This window comes from Sceloporus occidentalis, unplaced genomic scaffold (genome assembly GCF_023333645.1).
Source record: "Sceloporus occidentalis isolate IW3139 unplaced genomic scaffold, rSceOcc1.0.p SCAF_20, whole genome shotgun sequence".
NCBI classification, from domain to species: domain Eukaryota; kingdom Metazoa; phylum Chordata; class Lepidosauria; order Squamata; family Phrynosomatidae; genus Sceloporus; species Sceloporus occidentalis.
The window spans coordinates 8,250,001-8,274,063 of record NW_028317000.1 but is presented as its reverse complement, the minus strand read 5'-3'; the positions used below and the strand labels follow the sequence as shown (position 1 = coordinate 8,274,063).

The following is a 24,063-nucleotide window of genomic DNA, read 5'->3' as shown; positions in this document are numbered from 1 at the left end:
GGGACCTGGTCTTAATCTCTGTCCGTAAAAGCAGATAGCTGGGGACAGACAGATTGCCTCAGCTCTTCAACTTATGTTCCTTAGCACTCTTACCTTACAGCCAGACGATAGGAAAGTTAGGCCTGTTACTGACTGCCAAAATAAAGCTGCTTCGGGTCTCTTTGGAGGTATGCTATTTAAATGATGCATGGGTCCTAAGAGTGTGCCAAAGCCACACTCCATTCCTAAGCACTGGAGTGCAGCTTCCGGATTCTTAGGGTGCATGCATCATTTAAACAGCATACCTCCAAAGAGACCCAAAGCAGCTTTATTTTGGCAGTCTTGTAACAGGCCTTACTTTTCTTAGCCTGTAACTTCCAGAACTCTGAAAGCTGTGGTCCAAAAAAGTAATTTTTTCACACTGGCTGGAAGACAAAGAGTTATGTTTTTGGGTAGCAACTTCCAGCATATTGGTTGAAATTTTTTTGGAAATTGCCATCCAAAGAAGTACTTATTCCTTATCCACATTTTCAGCACTTAGTTCTTCACCATTCTAAAGAAAAAGGTAGTAAACTATAGTTCAAGAATCATTCACACACAGGTGTATTTTCTTAGATAAAAAGCAAAACAAGAAAGTGTCAAGAACATAGTTTTTTTTTAATAAACTCAGAAATAGGGTGGACAAAAACAGATTCCCTCTAAATCGATAGTCCTGACAAAACGGCACGAAACAGATACAGCATTCAGGGTGGCCAACCTATGATTCAACATTTATAATGCCACACAGCCAGCACAACCTATGATTGAAACCACTATTCTAGCCAGGGATTTTGGGAGTTGCAGTTTAGCATTTAGAGAGGCTACTACTTTGTCCCTCTCCTGCTGGCTTTCCCAAAAGGAAGTTGCCTTGTTTAAAGAGAACCCCTAATATTCTGAACCAAAGAGCTTGTAAACTAGAAACGGGGAACCTTTGGCTAGATCAACCCCACCCAACATAGCTATGGAAAGAAATCTAGATCAACCCCACCCAACATAGCTATAGAAAGAAATCTGCAGAGACCAAATGCTCCTCATCCATCATAAACCATTATAAAAACCAAGGACAAATTAAAAGTTTGGGATGCAATCAATGAATCTTAAGCACAGTATCCGCAGGCTTACATAAGCTTGCTAAATTTGTACATAACTCCGAAGTGCGCAGGAGCCTCTCTGAACTTCACACAATGTCCTCTTAGTGGGCTTGGAGAGTGAACTTCAAAATCTGGGGCTGAAAGAAACGCATTAAGAAGAAATGTTAATATATCTACAAGGGTTGGGATAACTTGCTTTAAATTCAGGGAAGTGTATTATTTCCCTGCGGTGGGTGAAGCTAGTATTTTCCATATTCTCACTTCAACCTCTTTCTGGTAAGATCTGAGCCTCAGGAGAGGGATTTCAACCCCACAGAACTTGGAAGTGGAGGAAACAAGGCTTGAGAGTAAATGATGGGTGTCATGGGGAAGGGGCCATGGCTATCTATCTAGGAAGCCAGGCTGGGCCAAATTTGGTGCTATATAGGGTTTTTTTGGTGGATTTTTCAGGCTCTGAGGCTGTGTTCTAGAAGAGTTTATTCCTGACGTTTCACCAGGAGCTGTGGCTGGCACCTGAGAAAGAAATCTCTTTTCATCAGCAGCTGTGGCTGGCATCTTCAGAGAAGATTTCTTTCTCTGAAGATGCCAGTCACAGCTGCTGGCAAAACATCAGGAATAAACTCTTCCAGAACATGGATCCGAAAAACCCACAAAAAAGCTATGGATGCTGTCCATGAAAGCCTTTGACTTCACATTGGCGCTATATGTTCCCCACCCCATTGATAGACAACAGCCTCTTCTTACCTCTCTTTCCAATGGACCGACCACTGTCCCTTCCAAAATTTGTCTCATCATGACTTGAGGTGGGAGAACCTCTATAACCAGAGAGAAAGAAATTTAGTCATCTAAGTGGCCACAAAATCCTGCTGGGAGTGATGCTCTTTGGTGTTCCAGCAAACCAGCTATGCCCTATTCCCAGGACACTCAATGCACTGTGCCCCTTTAGCAATAGCAAGTACATTTCTATACTGCTTACCAGTGCACTTACGCACTCCCTAAGCGGTTTACAATGTGTAAGCCAACTGCCCCCAACAAACTGGGTACTCATTTTATCAACCTACGAAAGGATGGAAGGCTGAGTCAACCATGGAGCCCTACCCAGGATCAAATTTGCAACCTTGCGGCCGTGAGTGGCTGCAGTGCCAGCATTTTAACCGCTGCGAACTCAGCGAGCAGAATAGGTTCCTCATTTATTTATTTCATTCACAGTTTGAAAATACTCAAAAAAAGTATAAATTTCAAATATCAAACCTTGACTTTCCATTTTTAATAAGGGACACCATTTTGCTGTGTTTATATTTAATAGGACTTGAGCAGCCACAGATTTTGTTATCCACCGGGGATCTTGGAAACAAACCCCAGCGGATAACAAGGGTCCACTGTGTGTATGTGTATATATATATGTGTGTGTGTGTATTAAAACAGCACTTTAAAAACAATTAAAATAATCAAAACAGTAGAACATTTAAAAACATACAAAACTTAAAATATACATTTCATATCAAGAAAACCCCATATAGGGTTGCCTTAGGGTCACCATAAATTAAAAACGACTTGAAGGTGCACTGTAACAATAATAATAATAATTGGTTTGAGAGTAAGACTTGGATTTTGAAGATTGGGATTTGATTCCTTACTCGGCCATGGAACCCCACTGGGTGACCTCAGGCAAGTCACACTCTCTCAGCCCCAGCAAACACCATGACAAGGGACCCCATAAGTCAGAAATGACTTGAAGGCACACAACAAAACTGTATAAAATCCCTCTGGGTTTGACTGCTGCTTGATGCAGCTTTTCCTGGCCCCAGGTCTAACCTGAGTATGCTGCAAAGCACAGGTGATGATATTTGGCTGTAAAAAAGTGCTGGACTAATGCGTCTGAGGAAGACTGAAGTCTACAAAAGCTCACGCTACCAATTTCTTTCTTTCAATTAGTCTCAAATGTGCTACAAGATCTCTATGTACAACCCTCCAAGTGATTCTAGGCAATGGGAGCCACGATCCCAGTATCATCTGGCAGCTCACCCAGATGGACCAAATCCTTCAGTGTGCAAAGTGTGTGTTGTGCTCTCCGGATTATGGCTCTTCCCTTACCATCTTGGAGCATAAAGGGCTGTGCCAAAGGGCTTATTGACCAGAACTCATCCATGTCCAGCTTCCGCAGAGAGGTCAAGGGGAGCATAGCAGAGCAGCCAAAGTCCACAAAGAATACGACGGCCAAATCTTCAATCTTGTCAAATATCCAGCACCTGAGAGAAAAAGAAAGAGTCCGGAAAGGAGGGAAAAGAAAGGCTCTACTTTTTCTTTGCATCTTGCCCTGGGTACCATTTCTGCAGAAGGCCAGCTAGATATTTGGATCGTGGAAAAACAAAAATGCACAGATATAGGATGGGGGACACGTGGCTGAATGAAAATACGTGTGAAAGGGATCTAGGAGTCCAAGTAGACCACAAGTTGAACATGAGTTAACAGTGCAATGCGGCAGCTAAAAAGACCAATGCAATTTTAGACTGCATCAATAGAAGTATAGTGTCTAGATCAAGGGCAGTAATAGTGCCACTCTATTCTGCTCTGGTCAGGCCCCACCTGGAATATTGTGTCCAGTTCTGGGCACCACGATTCAAAAAGGATGTTGAGAAACTGGAGCATGTCCAAAGGAGGGTGACTAAAATGGTGAAGGGTCCAGAAACCCTATTAGGAACGCCTTAGGGAGCTAGGGATGTTCAGCCTGGAGAAGAGAAGGTTAAGAGGTGATATGATAGCCCTGTTTAAATATTTGAAGAGATGTCATACTGAAGAGGAAGCAAGCTTGTTTTCTGCTGCTCCAGAGAACAGGACCCAGAACAATGGATGCAAGCTCCGGGAAAAGCAATTCCAGCTCAACATTAGGAGGAACTTCCTGACACTAAGGGCTGTTCGACAATGGAACACACTCCCTCGGAGAGTAGTGGAGTCTCCTTCCTTAAAGGTCTTTAAGCAGAGGCTGGATGGCCATCTGTCGGGGATGTTTTGATTGTGATTTCCTGCATGGCAGAATGGGGTTGAACTGAAAGGCCCTTGGGGTCTCTTCCAACTCTATGATTCTAAGCTTCTGATCACAGAAACAGCCCTCTCCAGCCTCACAAACTTGTCGTCACAGTGTGGAACTGACCAAAGACTAGAGCATGAATTAATTCCCATTCTTCTAACCTGTTCCAGGCCTTGCCTTCATCTCCCACGGTGCACTCAGCCAAGCATCGCATCCCTCGCTGGGCCTCCTTCTTGGTCAGAAAGGGCAACCGAGACTCCACCGCCCCCAAGTCCGTGAACAGCTTCTGCATTTTTTGATAGCATTCCTACGTTTTGGAAATGGAAACAGCACCCTGCATTATTTCAGGTCCTACTGAATATTCACACAGACAAACAAAGCACCAGACAAAAATTGCTAGCTCTCAACATCGCCTTCTAATTCTGCTTGCTTCCCCTCTGTTACTAAAGGCACAATGTGGTCACTAAAGGCGACGCTGAACACTCCACTACTCTCTTCTACTGTCTGAAATCTATTCAAAGTACATTAGAGTTCAATTAACAGACACCAACTGCTTTGCAGTACATGATGTGGTTCTCTGTTTCGCTGCCCAAACAAATGCTTTGCTTCTCCAGGCCCAGAAGAAATGGCTCTGGTTAAAAGCAAGGGACGGTGTATGACCACTGCTCCAAGCATTTGGGACTCTCAAAGGCACCCACCAGCAAGGGATGATGAAAAACACAGCCAAAAATCTCTGAAAGGTAAAATGGTTCCTCGCGTCCTGCTTAAAGGAGCTATAAACTAGTGGGCAAACTAGTGATCCCATCTGTCACATAAAACCTGGCTGCAACGGAGTGGTGGAGTCTCCTTCTTTGGAGGTCTTTAAACAGAGGCTGGATGGCCAATTGTCAGGTATACTTTGATTGAGAGTTCCTGCATGGCAGAAAGGGAATGGACTGGATGACCCTTAGGGTCTCTCCAACTCTATGATTCTAGTGATCCCATCTGTCCCATAGACCTGGACGCAGTGGGCAAACTAATGCCCCCATCCGTCCCATAAACCAGGCTGTAATGGGCAAACTAGTGACCCCATCCGTCATATAAACTTGGGCAGCAGTGGGCAAAATAGAGACCCCATCCATCCCATAAACCTGGCCGCAGTGGGCAAACTAGTGACCCCATCCGTCCCATAAACCAGGCCGCAGCAGGCAAACTAGTGACCCCATCCGTCCCATAAGCCTGGCCGCAGCGGGCAAACTAGTGACCCCATCCGTCCCATAAACCTGACTGCAGTGGGCAAACTAGTGACCCCATCCGTCCCATAAACCTGGTTGCAGTGGGCAAACTAGTGACCCCATCTGTCCCATAAACCAGACTCCTGACAGCTAACACAGACCTTTGTAAGGATGATAGCCCAGAAATATGGTGTCTGTGGCATCGACTCCATCACCAGAAGCCCCACTTTGCCGACAACTTTGGAAACGGAGAACAGCCAGTCCCCGTCCTTGAAGCAGTCCTTCAACATGTGCAGCAGAAACAAACTTCTAGAAGGGAATCCAAACACAACAGGGGTTTGCTTAGTCGATAAATATCATCTGTGATGCAGACACACACAAGTCAACAGAGGGAGGAGATCTCAGAGGTCACTGAGACAAATCCAAAGCCCTGGATTTCAAGAGAAGAACTTGCAAGAATCGCCACTAGATTCACAAGTCTAATTTAACACCTAATCCGGCATCATGGCCCCACAAGAGGCAGCGAGAACATAAAATTTAAACTCAATTTCATGGAGAGAGACAGACAGGTAACTAAAATAAAACAGGCTTAGTATTTGCTAAACCCCATAGGAGGTTGCCAAATCTTCACTGGGGACTGACATGTCCCCATTGTAGAACGTTTCCACTATCCACCAAAGACCTATCTGTCTGTTCTGCTTTCCTCAATCTTTTGCTGGCTTTCAGCATTACTGATTACACCAGGTTTTTAATTGCTATATATCGCTTTATTATCGCTGTTCAATTTTATTTTACCAAATACTTTTACTCAACAGCAGAAGTTGACCAGAGAGTCACTCTGGAGCATCTCCAGATGCCTAAAAACCACCCCTCTAAGCTTACAGAAGTCCTCCAGCTCAACTCTATGGTCCATATCTACTGGAAATATAGGGTTGGCATATATTCCTATAACCAACAAGTGTAAATCTCTGATTTACTCTGATCTGCAATTTTTGCTATCCACACTAAGGGCCTGAACAGACAAGCCAAAATAAAGCTGCTTCGGGTCACTTTGGAGGTATGCTGTTTAAATGGCACATGCATCTTAAGAGGCCAGAAGCTGCGCCGAAACCGCACTCCAGATCTTAGGACTGGAGCATGGCTTTGGCACAGCTTTTGGCCTCTTAGGACGCATGCAGCATTTAAACAGCATACCCCCAAAGTGATCCGAAGCAGCTTTATTTTGGCCTGTCCAGGCCCTAAGTCTGGGAACGTATCCCCTGTTAAGCCCAACCATAACCAAAGCTCTCCTCTGGCTCCCACATCCTTTTTTTGCATCTTCTGGTGGAATGAGTAGAGCTGAGAGGAGTTTCAAAGCAAAATGGTGCTTCTGGTGGTGCTTTGGGATGTCCGAGGGTGCAATTTAAAAATTGGGAGGCATTCGGAGTGAGCAAAAAGCGGGGTCAGTGGACCCCATGTGGCTCAGGTCGCACTTGGCCTGCTTCTGACTTAAGGCCCTGATTTATTCTCTTCAACCTTAGGTGAGGAAAAGAAGGACAAGTCCAGTAGAAAACATGGAAAATGCCATCAACACAACTCCAAAAGTACCTCAAAATCAACTTTAAACCTAACGTTAACACAAGTTGGTAGAATTCAAAGTTATAGCCGTGTTTGTCTGTCGAATCAGTATGTGGAGAGATCTTGTAGCACTTCTGCGACTCACTGAAAGAAATTGGCAGCATGAGCTTTTGCAGACTTCAGTCTACTTCCTAAGATGCTTTTGGTGGAGTGGAACCAGGGACAGACATATATATCTCATAGGTATATGAGAGATGTTGTCACACCTTTGATACTAACTGAAAGAAAGAAGTTGGCAGCATGAGCTTTCGGAGACTTCAGTCTACTTCCTCAGACGCATTTAGTGGGGTGGAAGCCAGGCACAGACATATATACACTCATCCTTCCATATCTGTGGCTTTGATATTAGTGGATTTGATTACTGACGGATTGGATTAATATGTTCTCTCTAGGAATATCTAGGCCCTCCAGTGCAACTCTATGGTCAACTTTAAAAGTTGCACTGAAAAGACCTAGAGATTCCTAGAGAGAAGACTCTACTAGGCCTTTGTAGCTCCTCCAGTGCATTTCTATGGTCAGTGTCTGTCGGACGTTGGCCACAGAGTTGCACTGGAGGACCTAGAGGTTCCTAGAGAGGATACACTACTAGGCCTTTGTAGCTCCTCCAGCGCAGTTCTATGGTCAGTGTCTGTTGGACGTTGGCCACAGAGTTGAACTGGAGGACCTAGAGATTCCTAGAGAGGTGACCTCTCAGGTCAAAACATGGAGTTTTTGTGACTTGCGGTTTTTCCATATTCACAGGGGACTTGTGCCCCTAACCCTAGCAAATATGGAAGTTCAAGTATATATGCCATTGGTATGTGAGGATGTCAATTCAGATTACAAATCCTTTGTGTATGGAAATGAAGTTGCAGGCCCAGTTTTAACCATTGCGCACAAAGGCATAGGAAATTGGTCTTTGTGCATGGAGATGAAATGCATCTGAGGAAGTAGACCGAAGTCTACGGAAGCTCATGCTGCCAATTTCTTTCTTTCAGTTAATAAAAACTGATACGACACCCAAAAAATGGTTTCCCCCTCCCCTCCACCCTCATTGCTGGCCCCAAATAACTAATTACAATTACTTGTAACTCATTCCTTCCAAGTTATTTTTTCACTTACCTCATTTCCATGGGAACACCATAATGGACCTTCTGCTCTAAAGGAGGTGGGTTCTGGGCTCCAGTTTTTAGGATGGCATCTGCAAAAACAGGGCAGCAGGCAGGGAGGTTTTTGCAATGGGTATCGTTCCCTTGCTTGCCACACAATTACATAAGAAGCAACACCCGTTTGGGGCCAAAATGATGGATTTTGCTATGACCCGTGGATAAGTCGAGGGTAAAATTTAGGGGCATATAGCAAAGGACCTAAAGGACGAAGCAAAGCAAAACAATGTCAAAGAACTTATAAAATCCCAGAAGACATAACTCTTTGTGCTTACTCTTAAGACTGGATGGATGAGAGAGTAAAGAGGGCCGATGCTTTACATATTATACTCTTGCTTTTCACCAGGAGATGGTTCCTTCTTTTAAATAAGAGTTAAGATACAGTATTTATATTGATCCATGGATAAGTCGAGTCAGCTTTTTGGGGGGGTCAATTTTTGACCCAAGTTTCTAGACTTATACATGAGTATATACAGTACCTAAAACAGCAAATCTACTCACCTAAAACAGTAGGTAAAAGCAGTAGTAAAAGTAGTCTTACCAGACTTGGTTGCTTAATTTCACAAGTGTATGTTATTTTGAGTAAGAGGTTTGTCGAAACACGCTGAACATGTTTCTAGTCTTTCCGCATCACATCTGCCTCTAGGACCAAATTTTCTGTTAAAGTAACATCTAGGGATGCATCTACCTCCATTAACTCACCTGTATTCCTTAAATACCAAATCACCTTGTTATCCTTCAAACAACTTGATTTTGCTAGATTGCAAATTCCTGGGGTGAATTTAGGAAAACTACTACTGTAGGGCAGCTCTGAGGAAGTTTCCGAGCGGGAGATCAATCAAATGAATCAAACCACAGGGAACGAAATGAAACTTTTAAAAGGCAAACCCCAGCAAGAAACACACCAGAGTCCGATCCTTGTCTTTGGCAGATCACAGGTTCCAGCTCCTACAAAAAGAAAAACTCACACAGTTTTGCTGCTCGTCGCCTGAAAAGCAAGATAAACGTATCATTTCTGGCTAACTGTGGGCAAAATTCATGCTTAACCTACCTCATAAGGCTATTGTAAATATATCTATTTACAATATGATTATCTAATTGTAATTTTAGTATTGGGATGGGGGTTGGGAAGGGACTAATTTTGAATTTTATTGTATTTTCTATGAATGTTTACTGCTGAAACCCACCCGGATTCCTTATGATTGGGTGGGCTATCAATCAATCAATCAATCAATCAATCAATTATTATTATTATTATTATTATTATTATTATTATTATTAAATTGGTGGTGAAGAAACAAGTCTGGAACTTTTTAGAGGTGGATTAAAATGGACAACTATGGTCCTCTGTGCCAATAGGGAACTATGTGTATTTTTTCCCCCACTATCTACTATCATTTAATCATGAAGACATTCCAAGAAAGATAAAATAGGTGTTTGAAGATCTGTTTTATTTTTTCAGTTAAGCTTCTAGTCCTTCTTAGAACAGATTTCAGTTCTGCTGACAGCTCAGCAAAACTAAAGTGAAGCGTTAAGAGGTCTGTTAAGTCTAGAAAGAGTCTTATCTCTGTACCAACTTCACAGAAGGAGTGGAGACCTGAAAATACAGGAAGTTTACTATTGTAAAGCAATTACACTCATCCCTCCATATTTGCAGCTTTGATATTTGCGGATCTGATTATTGACGGATTGGATTAATATGTACTCTCTAGGAATATCTAGGCCCTCCAGTGCAACTCCATGGTCAACTTTAACTAAATGTTGCCCTGAAAGACCTAGAGATTCCTAGAGACAAGACTCTACTAGGCTTTTGTAGCTCCTCCGACGCAGTTCTATGGCCAGTGTCTGTCGGATGTTGACCACAGAGTTGCCCTGGAGGACCCAGAGATTCCTAGAGAGGATACTCTACTAGGCCTTTGTAGCTCCTCCAGCGCAGTTCTATGGCCAGTGTCTGTTGGACATTGACCACAGAGTTGCGCTGGAGGACCTAGAGATTCCTAGAGAGGTGTCCTCCCAGGTCAAAACATGATGTTTTGGTTATGTGCGGTTTTCCCATATTCACGGAGATCTTGTGTCCCTAACCCTAGCGAATATGGAGGGACAAGTGTATTACTGAAACCATAAGGTGATGTGGAACTTAAGAGAAATACATGCACCTGCGTACTTGCAGTCTACTTGGCTTTTCATGGACCACACGGAAGGCCTTCCCTCTACTACTACCATTGGTATAAATTGCTTACAACTCTTCTAAAGCAGCAGAGTGCCATCATAGGGGCTGTCCTCACTGCAGAAATAATCCAGCTTGACCCCACTTAAACTGCCATGGCTCAATGCTATGCAATTCTGGGAACTGTAATTTGCTGTGGCACCGGAGTCACAACTACGACTAAATTCTGGGAACTGTCATTCCATAACATTGAGCCATGGAAGTTAAAGTGGGGTCAAACCGGATTATTTCTGCAGTGCAGATGCAGTCGTAGTCACCGTTCGGGGTGCAGGAGTGTCACTGCATCACTCCCAGACACTTTCCAAGCCTTTGTGTGTTTGAGGCTGTTTCGGAGTAGCTCCCCAACTAGCTATTTTAAACTATGCTTTAAAGCTTTAGGAGTGTTTTTGGCTGAAAAACCATTTTTTCACTGAAATGTTTTTGGGGGAATGAGGACTTGGGGAGGGCAGGGGGGACCTCATTTTCATTCTAAGTCCTAGCTGCTAGTCCTTTTACCTTCTACCAGGAGATAAGACCTGAGTTAAGTTCAATATCAATGCCCATATATTTCTGGAATGCATTTTGTTCATTTCCTCCATTTTAAAATATAGACCATTTGAGATCATTTGAAATGGTCAAATAGCAGTTGTAGTTGCATTACTATTTTGTTTTTTTAGTGTAATTTTAACCATACCATGTTTTTATATTTATACCGCTGTCATCCGCTTTGATTCCTTGCGAAAAAGCGGAATAGAAATAAATTGTATTATTATTATTAAAACAAGGCCATGCGCAGCCTGTTGGTCGCGCAATTTTGACTTCCGTTGTGAATGCAGAAAGAAAGGGGGAGAAAACGGATAGGAGATATAGAGCAAACCCTGACCAAACGTTCGCCCCAAAATAATTGGCAAGAAAAAATTGGGAGACAAAGAATAAACGGGAAATAAAAAATTGGGCAGTAAAAAAAAATCTGGAGGTTTTCTCTCTCTTTTTTAAATCAGAAACAAAATTGGGGGGGGGGGGGGAATGTGGAGAGAAAGAAAAAAAGGGGAGTTTGCTTTTAAAAAAGAAAAACTGAAATTGAATATTTGGCGAAGCGCTCATTTTTACCGGCATCTCTGGGGTGTCCTTTGGAGGTTGGCGGACTTTCCGTTCCTCCTTAATAGCCACAGCGATGCGCCGTCCGTTCAGCAGGTTCCCATTCAGTTGCCGGATTGCCTGCTGAGCTGCCTCCGGGGAGATCAACTCTACAAAGCCAAAACTGAAGAAAGGAAGAAAGGTTACACTTCTTGTATTACGCCAGCGGATAACCTTGACAAACAAAAGTGGTATCTACAGGGAGTATGATGTATTCATAGAGTTGGAAGAGACTCCAAAGGCCATCCAGTCAAACCCCATTCTGCCATGCAGGAACTCTCAATCAAAGCATCCCTGAGAGATGGCCATCCAGCCTCTATTTAAAGACCTCCAAAGAAGAAGACTCCACCACTCTCCAAGGAGGGAGTGTCTTCCACCATCGAACAGCCCTTACTGTCAGAAAGTTCCTCTGAATGTTGAGCTGGAATCTCTTTTCCTGGAGTTTGCATCCACTGTTCCAGGTCCTGTTCTCTGGAGCAGCAAAAAACAAGCTTGCTCCCTCCTCAATATGACATACTTTCAAGTATTTAACCGTATCAACCTTCTCTTCTCCAGGCTAAACGTCCTCAGCTCTCTACATCTCTCCTCATAGGGCTTCATGGTTTCCAGGCCCTTCACCATTTTAGTTGCCCTCCTTTGGACATGCTCCAATTTCTCAACATCCTTTTTGAATTGTGGTGCACAGAACTGGACACAATATTCCAGGTGGGGCCTGACCAAACTGATGGGGTGACAAAACAGAAACCTCATGCTACATGATCCAAAGCGAGTCACAGCATACACCGCCACCAGGCTATTTCGGATGCCACTCAAATAATTCAGAACAGCCCCGAATTATTTCATATGAAATTGCTGTTGCAAGACAAATGCATGAGTGTTACTCTGCCGGTTGCAATTTTTTTTGTCACTGGCTGTTAAAAGTAGAGAGAACAACTTACTGTATATACTCATGTATAAGTCTAGAAATTTAGGTCAAAAAACTGACCCCCAAAACTGAGTGGACTTATCCACAGTTCAATGTAAGTACTGTATCTTCACTCTTATTTAAAAGAAATAACTATCCCCAGGTGAAAGGCAATAGTATAATCTATCCTGGAAGCACCGGCCCCCTTTGCTCTCTCATCCATCCAGCCTTAGGAGTGAGCCAAAGAGTTATGTTTGCTGGAACTTTGGCCTGTTACAGACTGCCCAAATAAAGCTGCTTCGGGTCTCTTTGGAGGTATGCTGTTTAAATGATGCATGCATCCTAAGAATCCGGAAGCTGCACCAAAAGCTGCACTCCGGTGCTTAGGAATGGAGTGTGGCTTTGGTGCAAACTCCGGACTCTTACGACCCATGCATCATTTAAACAGCATACCTCCAAAGAGACCCGAAGCAGCTTTATTTTGGCAGTCTGTAACAGGCCTTTGTAAGTTCTTTGATACTGCTTTGCTTTCTTCATCCTTTAGATCCTTTGCTATATGCCCCTAAGTTTTACCCTCAACTTATCCACGGGTCATATCAAAATCCATAATTTTGGCCCCAAAACGTGTCCTCAACTTATACATGAGGTCAACCTAAAGTCAAATATATACGGTATTAAAAAAAGCAGTCTGACTCACGGATCTAGATCCCAGATGTATAATGTCATAATTATAGGATGGATAATATAGGACTGGATGGCCCTTGTGGTCTCTTCCAACTCTACTATTCTATGATTCTATGATCAAAACTATCTCCAACGTTACAATCTCATTTGACCACTTAGTTTCATTTTTAGCTTTCTGTATTTTCATTTATGTTAACATAACCTCTCCATTTTATATTGGATCATGCGTTCATGCAACCTTTCCATTTAGGCAATCGAAGGTATTCTATGCCTCAATGGGTCTATTGACCGTAAATAAAGATTGATTGATCGACTGATGCCACCAAGAGCACCGCCAACAAAAAAGAGGGGAGGCAATTTTTTGCACTGGGTTTGGCCCTCCACAACCTTTTGTTCGCTGGTTGTGTGACAAGCAACACTTGCTGAAATTCCCTCTTTTGCACCATCCTTATGGGACAGGGGCTCAATGTAGTTTTCAACCTGGCAACCTGAGTCATCACAGCTTAAGACTCTAAAACCTAGAGCAGTGTTTCCCAAACTTTGGTCCCTTTGGACTTCAACTCCCAGAAAGCCTTAGCCAGTTTGGACAACCATCAGTAATTCCGGTAGCTGAAATCCAAAACATCTGGAGGACCAAAGACTGAGAACCACCGACTTACAGCATCAGGCTGAGGGAGACTCAGCCCCGGTTGCTTTGGAAGGCTGGTATGCGCATGTGTGTAAGTCCCACTGTGAGTTTGAATGAGAGAGTGAGAGGATAGTTTGCATGCAGGAAATCCCTATCTATCTAAGGAAGGGGGATATTGAGGATGGAGGAAGCTTGTTTTTGCTGCTCCAGAGAGTAAGGCATGGAGCAATGGATTCAAGCTAAAGGAGCAGAGATTCCACCTCAACATTAGGAGCAACTTCCTGACAGTAAATGCTGTTTGACAGCTTTAAGGGTGATGGAGGCTCCCTCCTTGGAAATCTTTAAACAGAGGCTGGATGGCTATTTGTCGGGGATGCTTTGATTGTGTATTCCTGCATGGCAGGGGGTTGAATTGAATGGTCCTTGGGGGTCTCTTCCAACTCTATGATTCTGTGATTCTGTGAAAGAGATTGCAAAAATCTTCCAAGACAAACCTCATGAATTCTGCAGTGCAGATGCAGCCTTAGATCCCTTTCATGTGTCTAGCATTTGGGTTGGCCCTCCAAAGCATCTCCCTGGCTGTCAGACAGCATGGAAAGGAAAGCCCTTTGAAGAGCGTGCCAATTTTCCGTAGCTCCATTTTAAGAACCACGCACAATCCAGCCTGACACCCCAAAGTGAAATCACATCCGAGAAGTAGGTGTGCCAGCATTCACTTCTGACAGAGAAATGAGAGGCGGCGGGCGGGTAGGAAACCCACGCCAGCGTACCTTTTGGGGAAAGAGTGGAATTTCTTGACAGATTTGACTCCGAAGTCCTTGAACAGGAAGATGAGTTCCTTCTAAAGTCGAAAACAGAGGGGGAGTTCAGAAGATACCATCAATTCCCCTCCTCCAGCACACAACATTAAGTATCCTAAGTTCAAATTGACCCAACACACCTGAGTTGACTTATCCATGGATCAATTTAAGTACAGTTATGCCTTTTGGAGTCATTTTCTTTTGCTTTGTCCTTTAGACCCTTTGTTTTATGACCCTACATTTTACTCTCGACTTATCCATGGGTCATATCAGAATCCCTAATGCTGGCCCCCAAAACCTTCCCTCGACTTATACAAGTAGTCGACCTACAGTTGAGTATATATGATATACTCAAAAAGTAACTTGTGATGATCAGGTTTTATGCCTGTAGAGATGGATCAATAAATTTTACCTGCCAACACATAATTATTACTGTATATACTCATATGCATAAGTCTAGAAATTTAGGTTAAAGAATTGACCCAAAAAACCTGAGTCGACTTATCCGTGGGTCAGTGTAAATACTGTACTTTAACTCATATGTGTGTGTATATATATGTGTCTGTGTGTATACATGCATACACAGCGTGCCCTCTCCTTATGCAGGGGATCCGTTCTCAATCCCCCAATGTAAGGGGAAATCCGCGTATGCTTGCGTCCCATTGGAAACAATGGGGTGCACACATCACAGGCACGTGCACCATTGTTTTTCTCACCGCACGGCTCTGGGTAAGCTGGAAGCCACATATGGCGCGGGCGCACTGTATGTACCTATCCCCTGGGGAACGAAGAAAGTATAATCTGCCCTGGAAGCACAGACCCCCTTCTGCTCTATCATCCATCCAGCCTTTAGTAGGAGCAGAAATAGTTACGCCTACCAGAAGTTTGTAGGTTTTTTGGCATGGTTTTCCTTTGCTTTGTCTTTTACATCCTGCATTACATGCCTACATTTTACCACTGACTTATCCAGAGGTCATATCAAAAATACAATGCGTCCTTCCCTTACATGGGGATCTGTTCCGGTCCCCCCATGTAAGAGAAATGTCATATATGCTCGAGTCCCATATTAACGGAGAGGCAGGGTATAAATAAATTATTGTTGTTGTTAAGTTGAACATCAGTGTGATGCTGCAGCAAAAAAGGCAAGAACTATTTTAGCCTTCATTAACAGAAGGATAGTTCCCAAGTCAAGGGACGTAATAGCCCCACTTTTAGGCCGCATCTGGGGAAGTGCATTGCTTTCTATAAGATGAATGCTTTCACTCTGTTTTATGTTAGTGGAATTTTAATAGGACAGTTATTGTTTTTTCACAATTTTTTTTAGTTCTACATCTTTTCAGTGTATGCTGCGACTCGCTTTGGGTCATGTATTGGGAAGAAGGCAGCACACAAATTCAAAATAATGGCATTCATTAGGCATTCATTCTACTAATGACTATTAGTAGCATTCAGTATAGAGGGATTATCATGCCTTTGTTACCCAAAAAAGTAAGAAAATGCAAGAAATGAATGCCATTATTTGTAAGTGTTAACCCCAAGCTCTGAGTATAAGGCATTACAAGGGCAGCAAGAGGTGTTTATATCTGAATTTTGATATTTGGATAGATTAGGATTAGTCTAGAGAACAAGAACAAAATAAATAAATAGTCTAAAATAAATAAATTGCCTAATAATCTTAGAACTGGGAGAGATCAGTAGGATCAGAAAGGCTGTAGGATGAATATCCAAATTATATTGTTGCTATAAACCTTTGTCCTGTTTCATTGCAGAAGACAGAACATACAAGGATTTTGATTCCAAACCAAAACAAGAAAAGAACTAAGGCCTGTTACAGACTGCCAAAATAAAGCTGCTTGGGGTCTCTTTGGAGGAATGCTGTTTAAATGATGCATGCATCCTAAGAATCCGGAAGCTGCACCAAAGCTGCCCTCCAGTGCTTAGGAATGGAGTGTGGCTTTGGCACGACCTCCGGACTCTTAGGACCCATGCATCATTTAAAGAGCATACCTCCAAAGAGACCCGAAGCAGCTTTATTTTGGCAGTCTGTAACAGGCCCAAGATTACAGAACAAAACACCAAATGCCACTCACCTCCTGCATCTCCATCGGCAGATTTCCAACAAATACTTCCGACGGTTTATCCCTGGGGGACCCTAGAAAGAGGAAAAAAGACAGATTTTGAAAAACTGCGCAAAAACATAACAGCAGAAAAGCTGCTCCGGATCAGAGCAGAGGTCAATCTAAACCAGCACTGTGGCACACATCTTGTCCCAACGTCAGCAAAAGATAGAGATATAGGCATATCTCAATTAATAAAGCCTCCGAGAAAGAAGCTTCTTTTCCCAAGTCTTTTTATTCCTATCCTGACCATTCTCCTTTGCTTCCTCATCCTCTGTCTAGCTGGAAGCTTTTAGTTGCAACAGCACTGGCAGAGCTGGAGATATTTTAGGTGTCTGCAATAAAGTCTGAGCTGGGGGTAAATGGGAACTCCCTCCTTGGGCTGTCAATTACTTATATACTCATGTATAAGTCTAGAAATTTTAGTCAAATAATTGACTCCAAAAATCCTGGATCAACTTATCCATGGGTCAATGCAAATCCTGTACTTTAACTCTTATAAAAAAGGGAACAATCCCATGGTGAAAGGAAAGAGCATAATCTGTCCTGGAAGCAGTGACCCTTTTCTATTCTCTCATCCATCCATCCTTTAGGACAGTGATGGTGAGCCTTTTAGAGGCCGAGTGCCCAAACTGCAACCCAAAACCCACTTATTTATTGCAAAGTGTCATGTCCCTCTGGCTTTCTAGTAACAAACTCTGGCAAACTCTGTGTTGGGGCGACGGCACATGTGCCCACAGAGAGGGCTCTGAGTGCCACCTCTGGCACGTGTGCCATAGGTTCGCCATCACTGCTTTAGGATGAGTACAAACAGTTATGGCTGCTGCAATTTTTGATGTTCCTTGGCATTGTTTTAATTTTCTCGTTTTAATTTTCTTCATCCTTTAGATCCTTTGTTACGTGCCCCTAAGTTTTACCCTCGACTTATCCACGGGTCGTGCCAAAATCCATAATGTTGGCCACAAAAACCTGCCCTCGACTTATACATGAGGTCGACTTATAGTTTATATATGGCAGATTTCGGGCAAGGTACAGTCAGTCCTCCTTATCCCCGGGACTTTTTATCCCCGGATTCAAACATCCATGGTTTGAAAATACTTTAAAAATATACAAATTTCTGTAGGCAAACCTTGATTTTGCCCTTTTATAGAAGGGGCACCATTTTACAATGCCATTATATTGGATGAAACTTCACAGATTTTGGTATCTACAGGAGTCCTGGGACCAAACCCCAGCAGATACCAAGGGCCCACTGTATAAACAGAAGCTGGATGGCCATCTGTCAGGGATGCTTTGATTGAGAGTTCCTGCATGGCAGAATGGAGTTGGACTGGATGGTCCTTGGGGTCTCTTCCAACTCTACGATTCTATGATTCTAAGTATTGGTTGTTACCTTTAAAGCCCTAGAGAATAAGACACAGAGCAATGGATTTCGGCGACAGGGAAAAAAGATTCCACCTGGACATTAGGAAAAAAGTCTTGACAGTAAAAGGCTGTTTGACAGTGGAACACGTGGCTTTGAAAACACACTCCTTCTTTGGGGGTTTTTAAACAGGGGTTGTATGATCATCTGACAGGGGTGCTTTGATTGAGAGTTCCTGCATGGCAGATTGGGGTTGGACTGGATGGCCCTTGGGGTCTCTTCCAACTCTACCATTCTATGATTCTATCATTATTTAATTCCTTCTGAATGTACTTTTTCCCCCTGTGTTTTTAATTGTACTTTATTAAGGTGGGGAAGCCATTCTTAGTCCCAGTTCTGAGAAAAGATCGGAATACAAATAAATAAGATTATTGATACACAGAGCTGCTTGTGAGACCCTTTCCAGCAATAGCAATGGATGTGAAAACTGGATGGGCAAGGTATGAAAAGAAAAGATGGTGAAAAGAAAAACAAGACAGCAATAACTAAAAGAAACACAAATAGCACGTAATGGCATAAAAAAACCCCAGCCCCAAGCCCTACAAACCAGCCCAGACCCTACAATCTTTGCAAAACCCCAACATAAAAAACTCCGACCTTTCGTTTTCAGGCTGGTTTTCCTTTTTCCAGCATGGGAAAACCCTGCCTGCTTTGCCCGAAAAGAGAAAAGATAACTCAGAGACAGGACACAACTATAAATAACCGGACAATGGCTTTCTGACTCCTGACCCCAAGGAGAGGAAAAAGATTTGGCCCTAACGGATTATGCGCTTTCAGAAGTCTCGTAGGCACATTGTGTTTAAACTCCGAGGGCGGAGGAAAAAACGTTGTTGTGGTTCCCACTTTTCCCGAAGCGGGTGCCAAAAGCACACAGAGACAGGGCTCAGCCTTTGCTTTCAAACTGACGCGATAAAAACGGAGGGTAGGAGCTAGGGAACGGGTGAGAACTTCGTTTGCTTCACTTTTTTGTTGCTGGGTGCCTTACAAAATGAACTTCAACACGGAGAAATGTAAGGTACTGCACTTAGGGCGGAAAACGAAATGCACAGATATGGGGTGGGGGACACCTGGCTTAAGGAGACATACGTGGGGAAGGGGTCTAGGAGTCCAAATAGACCACAAATTGAACCTGAGTCAACAGTGTGATGCGGCAGCTAAAAAGGCCAATGAGATTTTAGGCCGCATCAATAGAAGTATAGTGTCTAGAGTTAGATAAAGGGAAGTAATAGTGCAGCTCTATTCTGCTTTGGTCAGGCCCCACCTGGAATAATATTGTGTCCAGTTCTAGGCACCAATTTAAATAGGATGTTGAGAAACCGGAGCGTGTCCAAAGGAGGGCAACCAAAATGGTGAAGGTCTGGAAACCATGCCCTATGAGGAAAGACTCAGGGAGCTGGGATGTTTAGCCTGGAGAAGAGAAGGTTAAGAGGTGATATGATAGCCCTGTTTAAGTATTTGAAGGGATGGCATGTTGAGGAGGGAGCAAGCTTGTTTTCTGCTACTCCAGAGAACAGGACCTGAAGCAATGGATGCAAGCTCCAGCAAAAGAGATTCCACCTCAACATTAGGAGGAACTTCCTGGCAGTAAGGGCTGTTCGACACACTTTTTCCTTGGAGTGTGGTACAGTCTCCCTCCTTGGAGGTCTTTAAACAGAGGCTGGATGGCCATCTGATGGGGATAGTTTGATTGAGATTTCCTGCATGGCAGAAGAGGGTTGGACTGGGTGGCCCTTGGGGTCTCTTCCAACTCTAGGATTCTATGATTCTATGATTCTAAGTCATTAGTCCTGACTTATGGAGACCCTAGGGCGAATCAATAATGGGTTTTTTCCTGGAAAGTTTGTTCAGAGGGGGTTTGCCATTGCCTTCCTCTGAGGCTGAGAGAGTGCGACTTGCCCAAGGTCACCCAGCAGGTTTCCATGGCCAAGCCAGGATTCAAACCCTGGTCTCCAGAGTCATAGTCCATCACTCAAACCACTACACCATGCTGGCTCTCACTCTTTTGTTGCTAAGAACTTTCCAAAATTCACAAGTTTCTTCATGAAGGCAAGGGAGAAATATATACAGCTGGCCCTCTGTTTTCGCGGGAGAGCTCTTACGGACCCCTCTCAACGAAAACAGAGATGCAATGATATTCAAGCCCCATAGGCTTGAATGGGGCATGTGCCCGCAAGTGTGAACCACAGGACATGCCTCATTGAAATTAACGGAGGTTGCCCCTCCATGAGTATTCAAGACCACAGATCTCAAGTCTGTGAGAATGGAGGGCCGACTCTTTGTGTACATACACATGTAGTCTGTATGTGTATATGTGTGTGTGGCTATCCACAGATATGTAGATAGATAGATAGATAGATAGATAGATAGATAGATAGATATGAAAGTGGAAGAAAGCAAAACTGACAATGCACCCATTCAAGCAGAAGGTTTTGAATACATTTGGCCCTTCAGATCCACAGGCTTCGGATCTGCGAAATCAATCATCTGCGGACTGTCACATCCAATATTATGACGTGGAGGCAATGTGAACACGGACATGTGCATGCTCATGACACCGCCATTTTAATAAAATGTGGCTCAACCATTCACTTTTTGTGCATTCGTAAGAGGTCCAAAGGGCCATCTGTATTACTCTTTCCAAAATTCACAAGTTTCTTCATAAAGACAAGGGAGAAATATAAACAGTCAGCCCTCCATTTTCGCGGGACATCCATTACAGACCACCACCCCCACAAAAACAGAGACTCACCGATATTCAAGCTCCATAGGCTTTAATGGGGCACATGCCCCATTGAAATTAATGGAGGTTGCCCCTTCATGAATATTCAAGATCTCTAGTCCATGAGAACGGAGGGGCAACTGTATGTGCGCGCACGTGTGTGTGTGTGTATGAAAGTGGAAGAAAGCAAAACTGACACATTCCCCCATTTAGGCAGAAAGTTTTGAATACACTTTGCCCTTTAGATCCATGGGCTTCAGATCTGCGAAATCAATCATCTGTAGACTGTCACATCCAATATTATGACATGGAGGCAATGTAAACACGGACATGTATATGTTCATGACACCGCCATTTTAATAAAATTTGCAAGTCTTCTTGCAATGATATTTGTCAAGAGGACAAACATGGTCTTCCTTCCTCTTCCCATGCCCCACATTTTATTTCTAAAACAATCCTTGAAAGTAGGTTAGAATTTAAGATAGATTTCCCCAAAGTCACTTGGCCCAAAGGGTAGCAACTTGAATTTGGCTCTTTCCAAGCATATTCCAATGATTACCCTACACCACATTAAATCTTAGGCATACACTCCTACCCACTCTTTTCCAAATCCACAGATCCAAAATACCTACTACAACCATGCTCATACATAACACCAAGCCATGATGTGGTTTGACGAAACCTGGTTTGTTGTGATGCGTAAATCGGCCTTTGTTAATAAGCTGTGGTTTGTCAGTGAGCCACAAACTATAGTCCAAATCTACAGCTTATTGGAAGCTATAAGCTCTGGATTGTTTAAATTATGTTTTGATATAGTTCCAAAACACACTGAAGAAATAATCCAGTTTGAAACCCCTTTAACTGCCCTGGCTCAGTGCAAGGAAGTCCTGAGAATTGTAGTTTATTGTGGCACCAGAGCTCTCTGACAGAGAAGGCTGTTTCATAAAACAACAGTTCCCAGAATTGCCTAGCATTGAGCCAGGGCAGTTAAAGCGGTCTCAATCTGGATTATTTCTGGAGTGTGTTTTGGACCGTATTATCTAAACCCACAAACATGTCTTCCCTGCTCAGCTGGCCTAACAAAATGGGCCAGAAATCAACAACCCAGAAGTGTGGAAGATAAACCATGGTTTGTTGAACCACATGAACAAAACCAAGATTAACATAAACCATGGTTTATCGTGATGTATGAACACACCAGCAAGAACCTCTTTCATCTCAAGGGCTGAATTCAATTCAGAGTAAGCGGAGAATGATTCCCATCCACAAGATGGGACCAAAGTTATAAGCGTATTTTATCTTAAACCTCTATCTGCCAAGAACAAAGTTTTGGGGGTGAGATTTTAATATTTTAAAATGGCATGTACCCCATACACTGTACAAAAAGTGGGAAACCATCTTACGATGGCGACTTGGGAAGGATTTGGGGTTCTCTGGCAAATTTTGGGGGTCCCAGATTAAGCCACCCATCATGACTTCTTCAGCATTGCAAAACCCAACTGCCCTCAATGTGCAATACATTCAAAAAACTCACCAATTGTAATTAGTCTGATTTCTTTTTCCATCTACACACGGTGCAAACGGTTTAGAAATTTAGGTGTGTAAACCTACCTGGATGTTTAGCCGGAGCCCCATTTGCAAGTTTATTGTGGGTTGGGGAAGTCTTCCCCTCTTTGCCGTGCTCCGACCTGTAAACCGAATTAAAAGAGAAACCATTAAACCCTTTGCGTTTTAATCCGGTTTGTCAATCCGGTATTGTCAAACTCCTGTTCCAAATATGGGGCAAGAAAGATAAATGGTGTCAAAGAAAGCATTCTTTTAAAATACATGTGGGGAAACTTTGGCCTGCGAGATGCTCTCGGACTGCGGCTCCCAAAATCCCCGGCCATTGGTTATGCTGGATGGGAATGATAGGAGTTGTAAGCCAAAAACAAACATGTGGACGCCTGAAAACCTCCCCATCCGTTTATGCTGAATCCATCCCTAACTTAGCAGTAGTAGGAAAATAATAATAAATAATAATAATAAATTATAATAATCCACTTAATCTCAGGGAACCCAAGCGGAGTAAAATAACATACAATTAAAAGTCCAAGCTCTGGGTAGTAATGTAGGGTGGGATTTTTTTTACCACTTACTTTTTCTACAGCCTAAGATACTTCTTCCATATATAAAACCTGAGGATGTACTAAAACAAATGACAGTAGGTGGTCATAGGGAAACCATACTCACCCATAGAGAATCATAGGAGAATACTTGCCCATAGGGAAACACTGGACAAGTGTTCTCTTATGTTTCCCTATGGGCAAGTATTCTGCAATGATTCCCTATGGGCAAGTGTTCCCCAATGGTTCCTTATGGGCACATATTCTCCAATGTTTCCCTATGGGCAACTGTTTGTCAATGATTCCCTATGGGCAAATATTCTATGACGTTTCCCTATGGGCAAGTAATCTCCAATGTTTCCCTATGGGCAAGTGTTCCCCAATTATTCCTTATGGGCGCGTATTCTCCATTGTTTCCCTATGGGCAACCGTTTGTCAATGATTCTCTATGGGCAAATATTCTGCAATGATTCTCTATGGCCAGGCATTCTCCAATGTTTCCCTATGGGCAAGTGTTCCCCAATGGTTCCTAATGGGCACGTATTCTCCAATGTTTTCCTATGGGCAACTGTTTGTCAATGATTCCCTATGGGCAAATATTCTATGATGTTTCCCTATGGGCAAGTAATCTCCAATGTTTCTCTATGGGAAAGTGTTCCCCAATGGTTCCTTATGGGCGCGTATTCTCCATTGTTTCCCTATGGGCAAATATTCTGCAATGATTCCCTATGGGCAAATATTCTGCAACAGCTCCCTATAAGCAAGTATTCTCCAATCACGTTTCCCTATATTCTGCAATGGTTCCCTATGAGCAAGCATTCCCCTATGTTTCCTTAGGGCCGTGAATTCTGTAATGATTCTCTATGGGCAAGTATGGTTTCCCAATGGGCAAGGACTGTCATTGGTTTGAGTACGTCCCAATAATTGTTGCACAAAAGACGACAGTAACAACAGATGACAATTAAACAGAATTTTGGGCCTTTCTGTTGGCTTAATAAACACATCGCAGTACAGACTCTGAAATCATTTCCATATATATATATATATATATATGAACAGCTTCTTTCTAGATAATATTAGCCTTGGTGTATAAATCCAACACTTTAAGTCCATACTAAAGATACCTTTCTATTCCATTTTTGTTCTTTTTAATGGATATCTATGCAATATAACATACTGTTTGCCCTTTAATGGATACTAGCAAAAGTTTAAAATTGAATGCATAGC

General features: G+C 43.0%; 1 protein-coding gene across 1 annotated transcript in view; it reads right to left on the bottom strand.

Moving 5' to 3' along the window:
* Positions 1-624: 624 nt before the first annotated feature.
* TDRD10 (tudor domain containing 10) overlaps positions 625-24,063 on the bottom strand; it is a 24,306-nt gene continuing 867 nt past the window's right edge. Inside the window, exons 2-12 of the mRNA XM_089483636.1 lie at positions 22,343-22,419; positions 16,563-16,624; positions 14,443-14,513; positions 11,430-11,580; positions 9,019-9,061; positions 8,070-8,148; positions 5,513-5,660; positions 4,299-4,444; positions 3,204-3,358; positions 1,854-1,924; positions 625-1,246 (exon numbers count right to left, since the gene is read on the bottom strand). Of these exons, the coding sequence (XP_089339762.1) occupies positions 1,211-1,246; positions 1,854-1,924; positions 3,204-3,358; positions 4,299-4,444; positions 5,513-5,660; positions 8,070-8,148; positions 9,019-9,061; positions 11,430-11,580; positions 14,443-14,513; positions 16,563-16,624; positions 22,343-22,419 (1,039 nt within the window). The 3' untranslated portion in view covers positions 625-1,210. The remainder of the gene's footprint in view (positions 1,247-1,853; positions 1,925-3,203; positions 3,359-4,298; positions 4,445-5,512; positions 5,661-8,069; positions 8,149-9,018; positions 9,062-11,429; positions 11,581-14,442; positions 14,514-16,562; positions 16,625-22,342; positions 22,420-24,063) is intronic.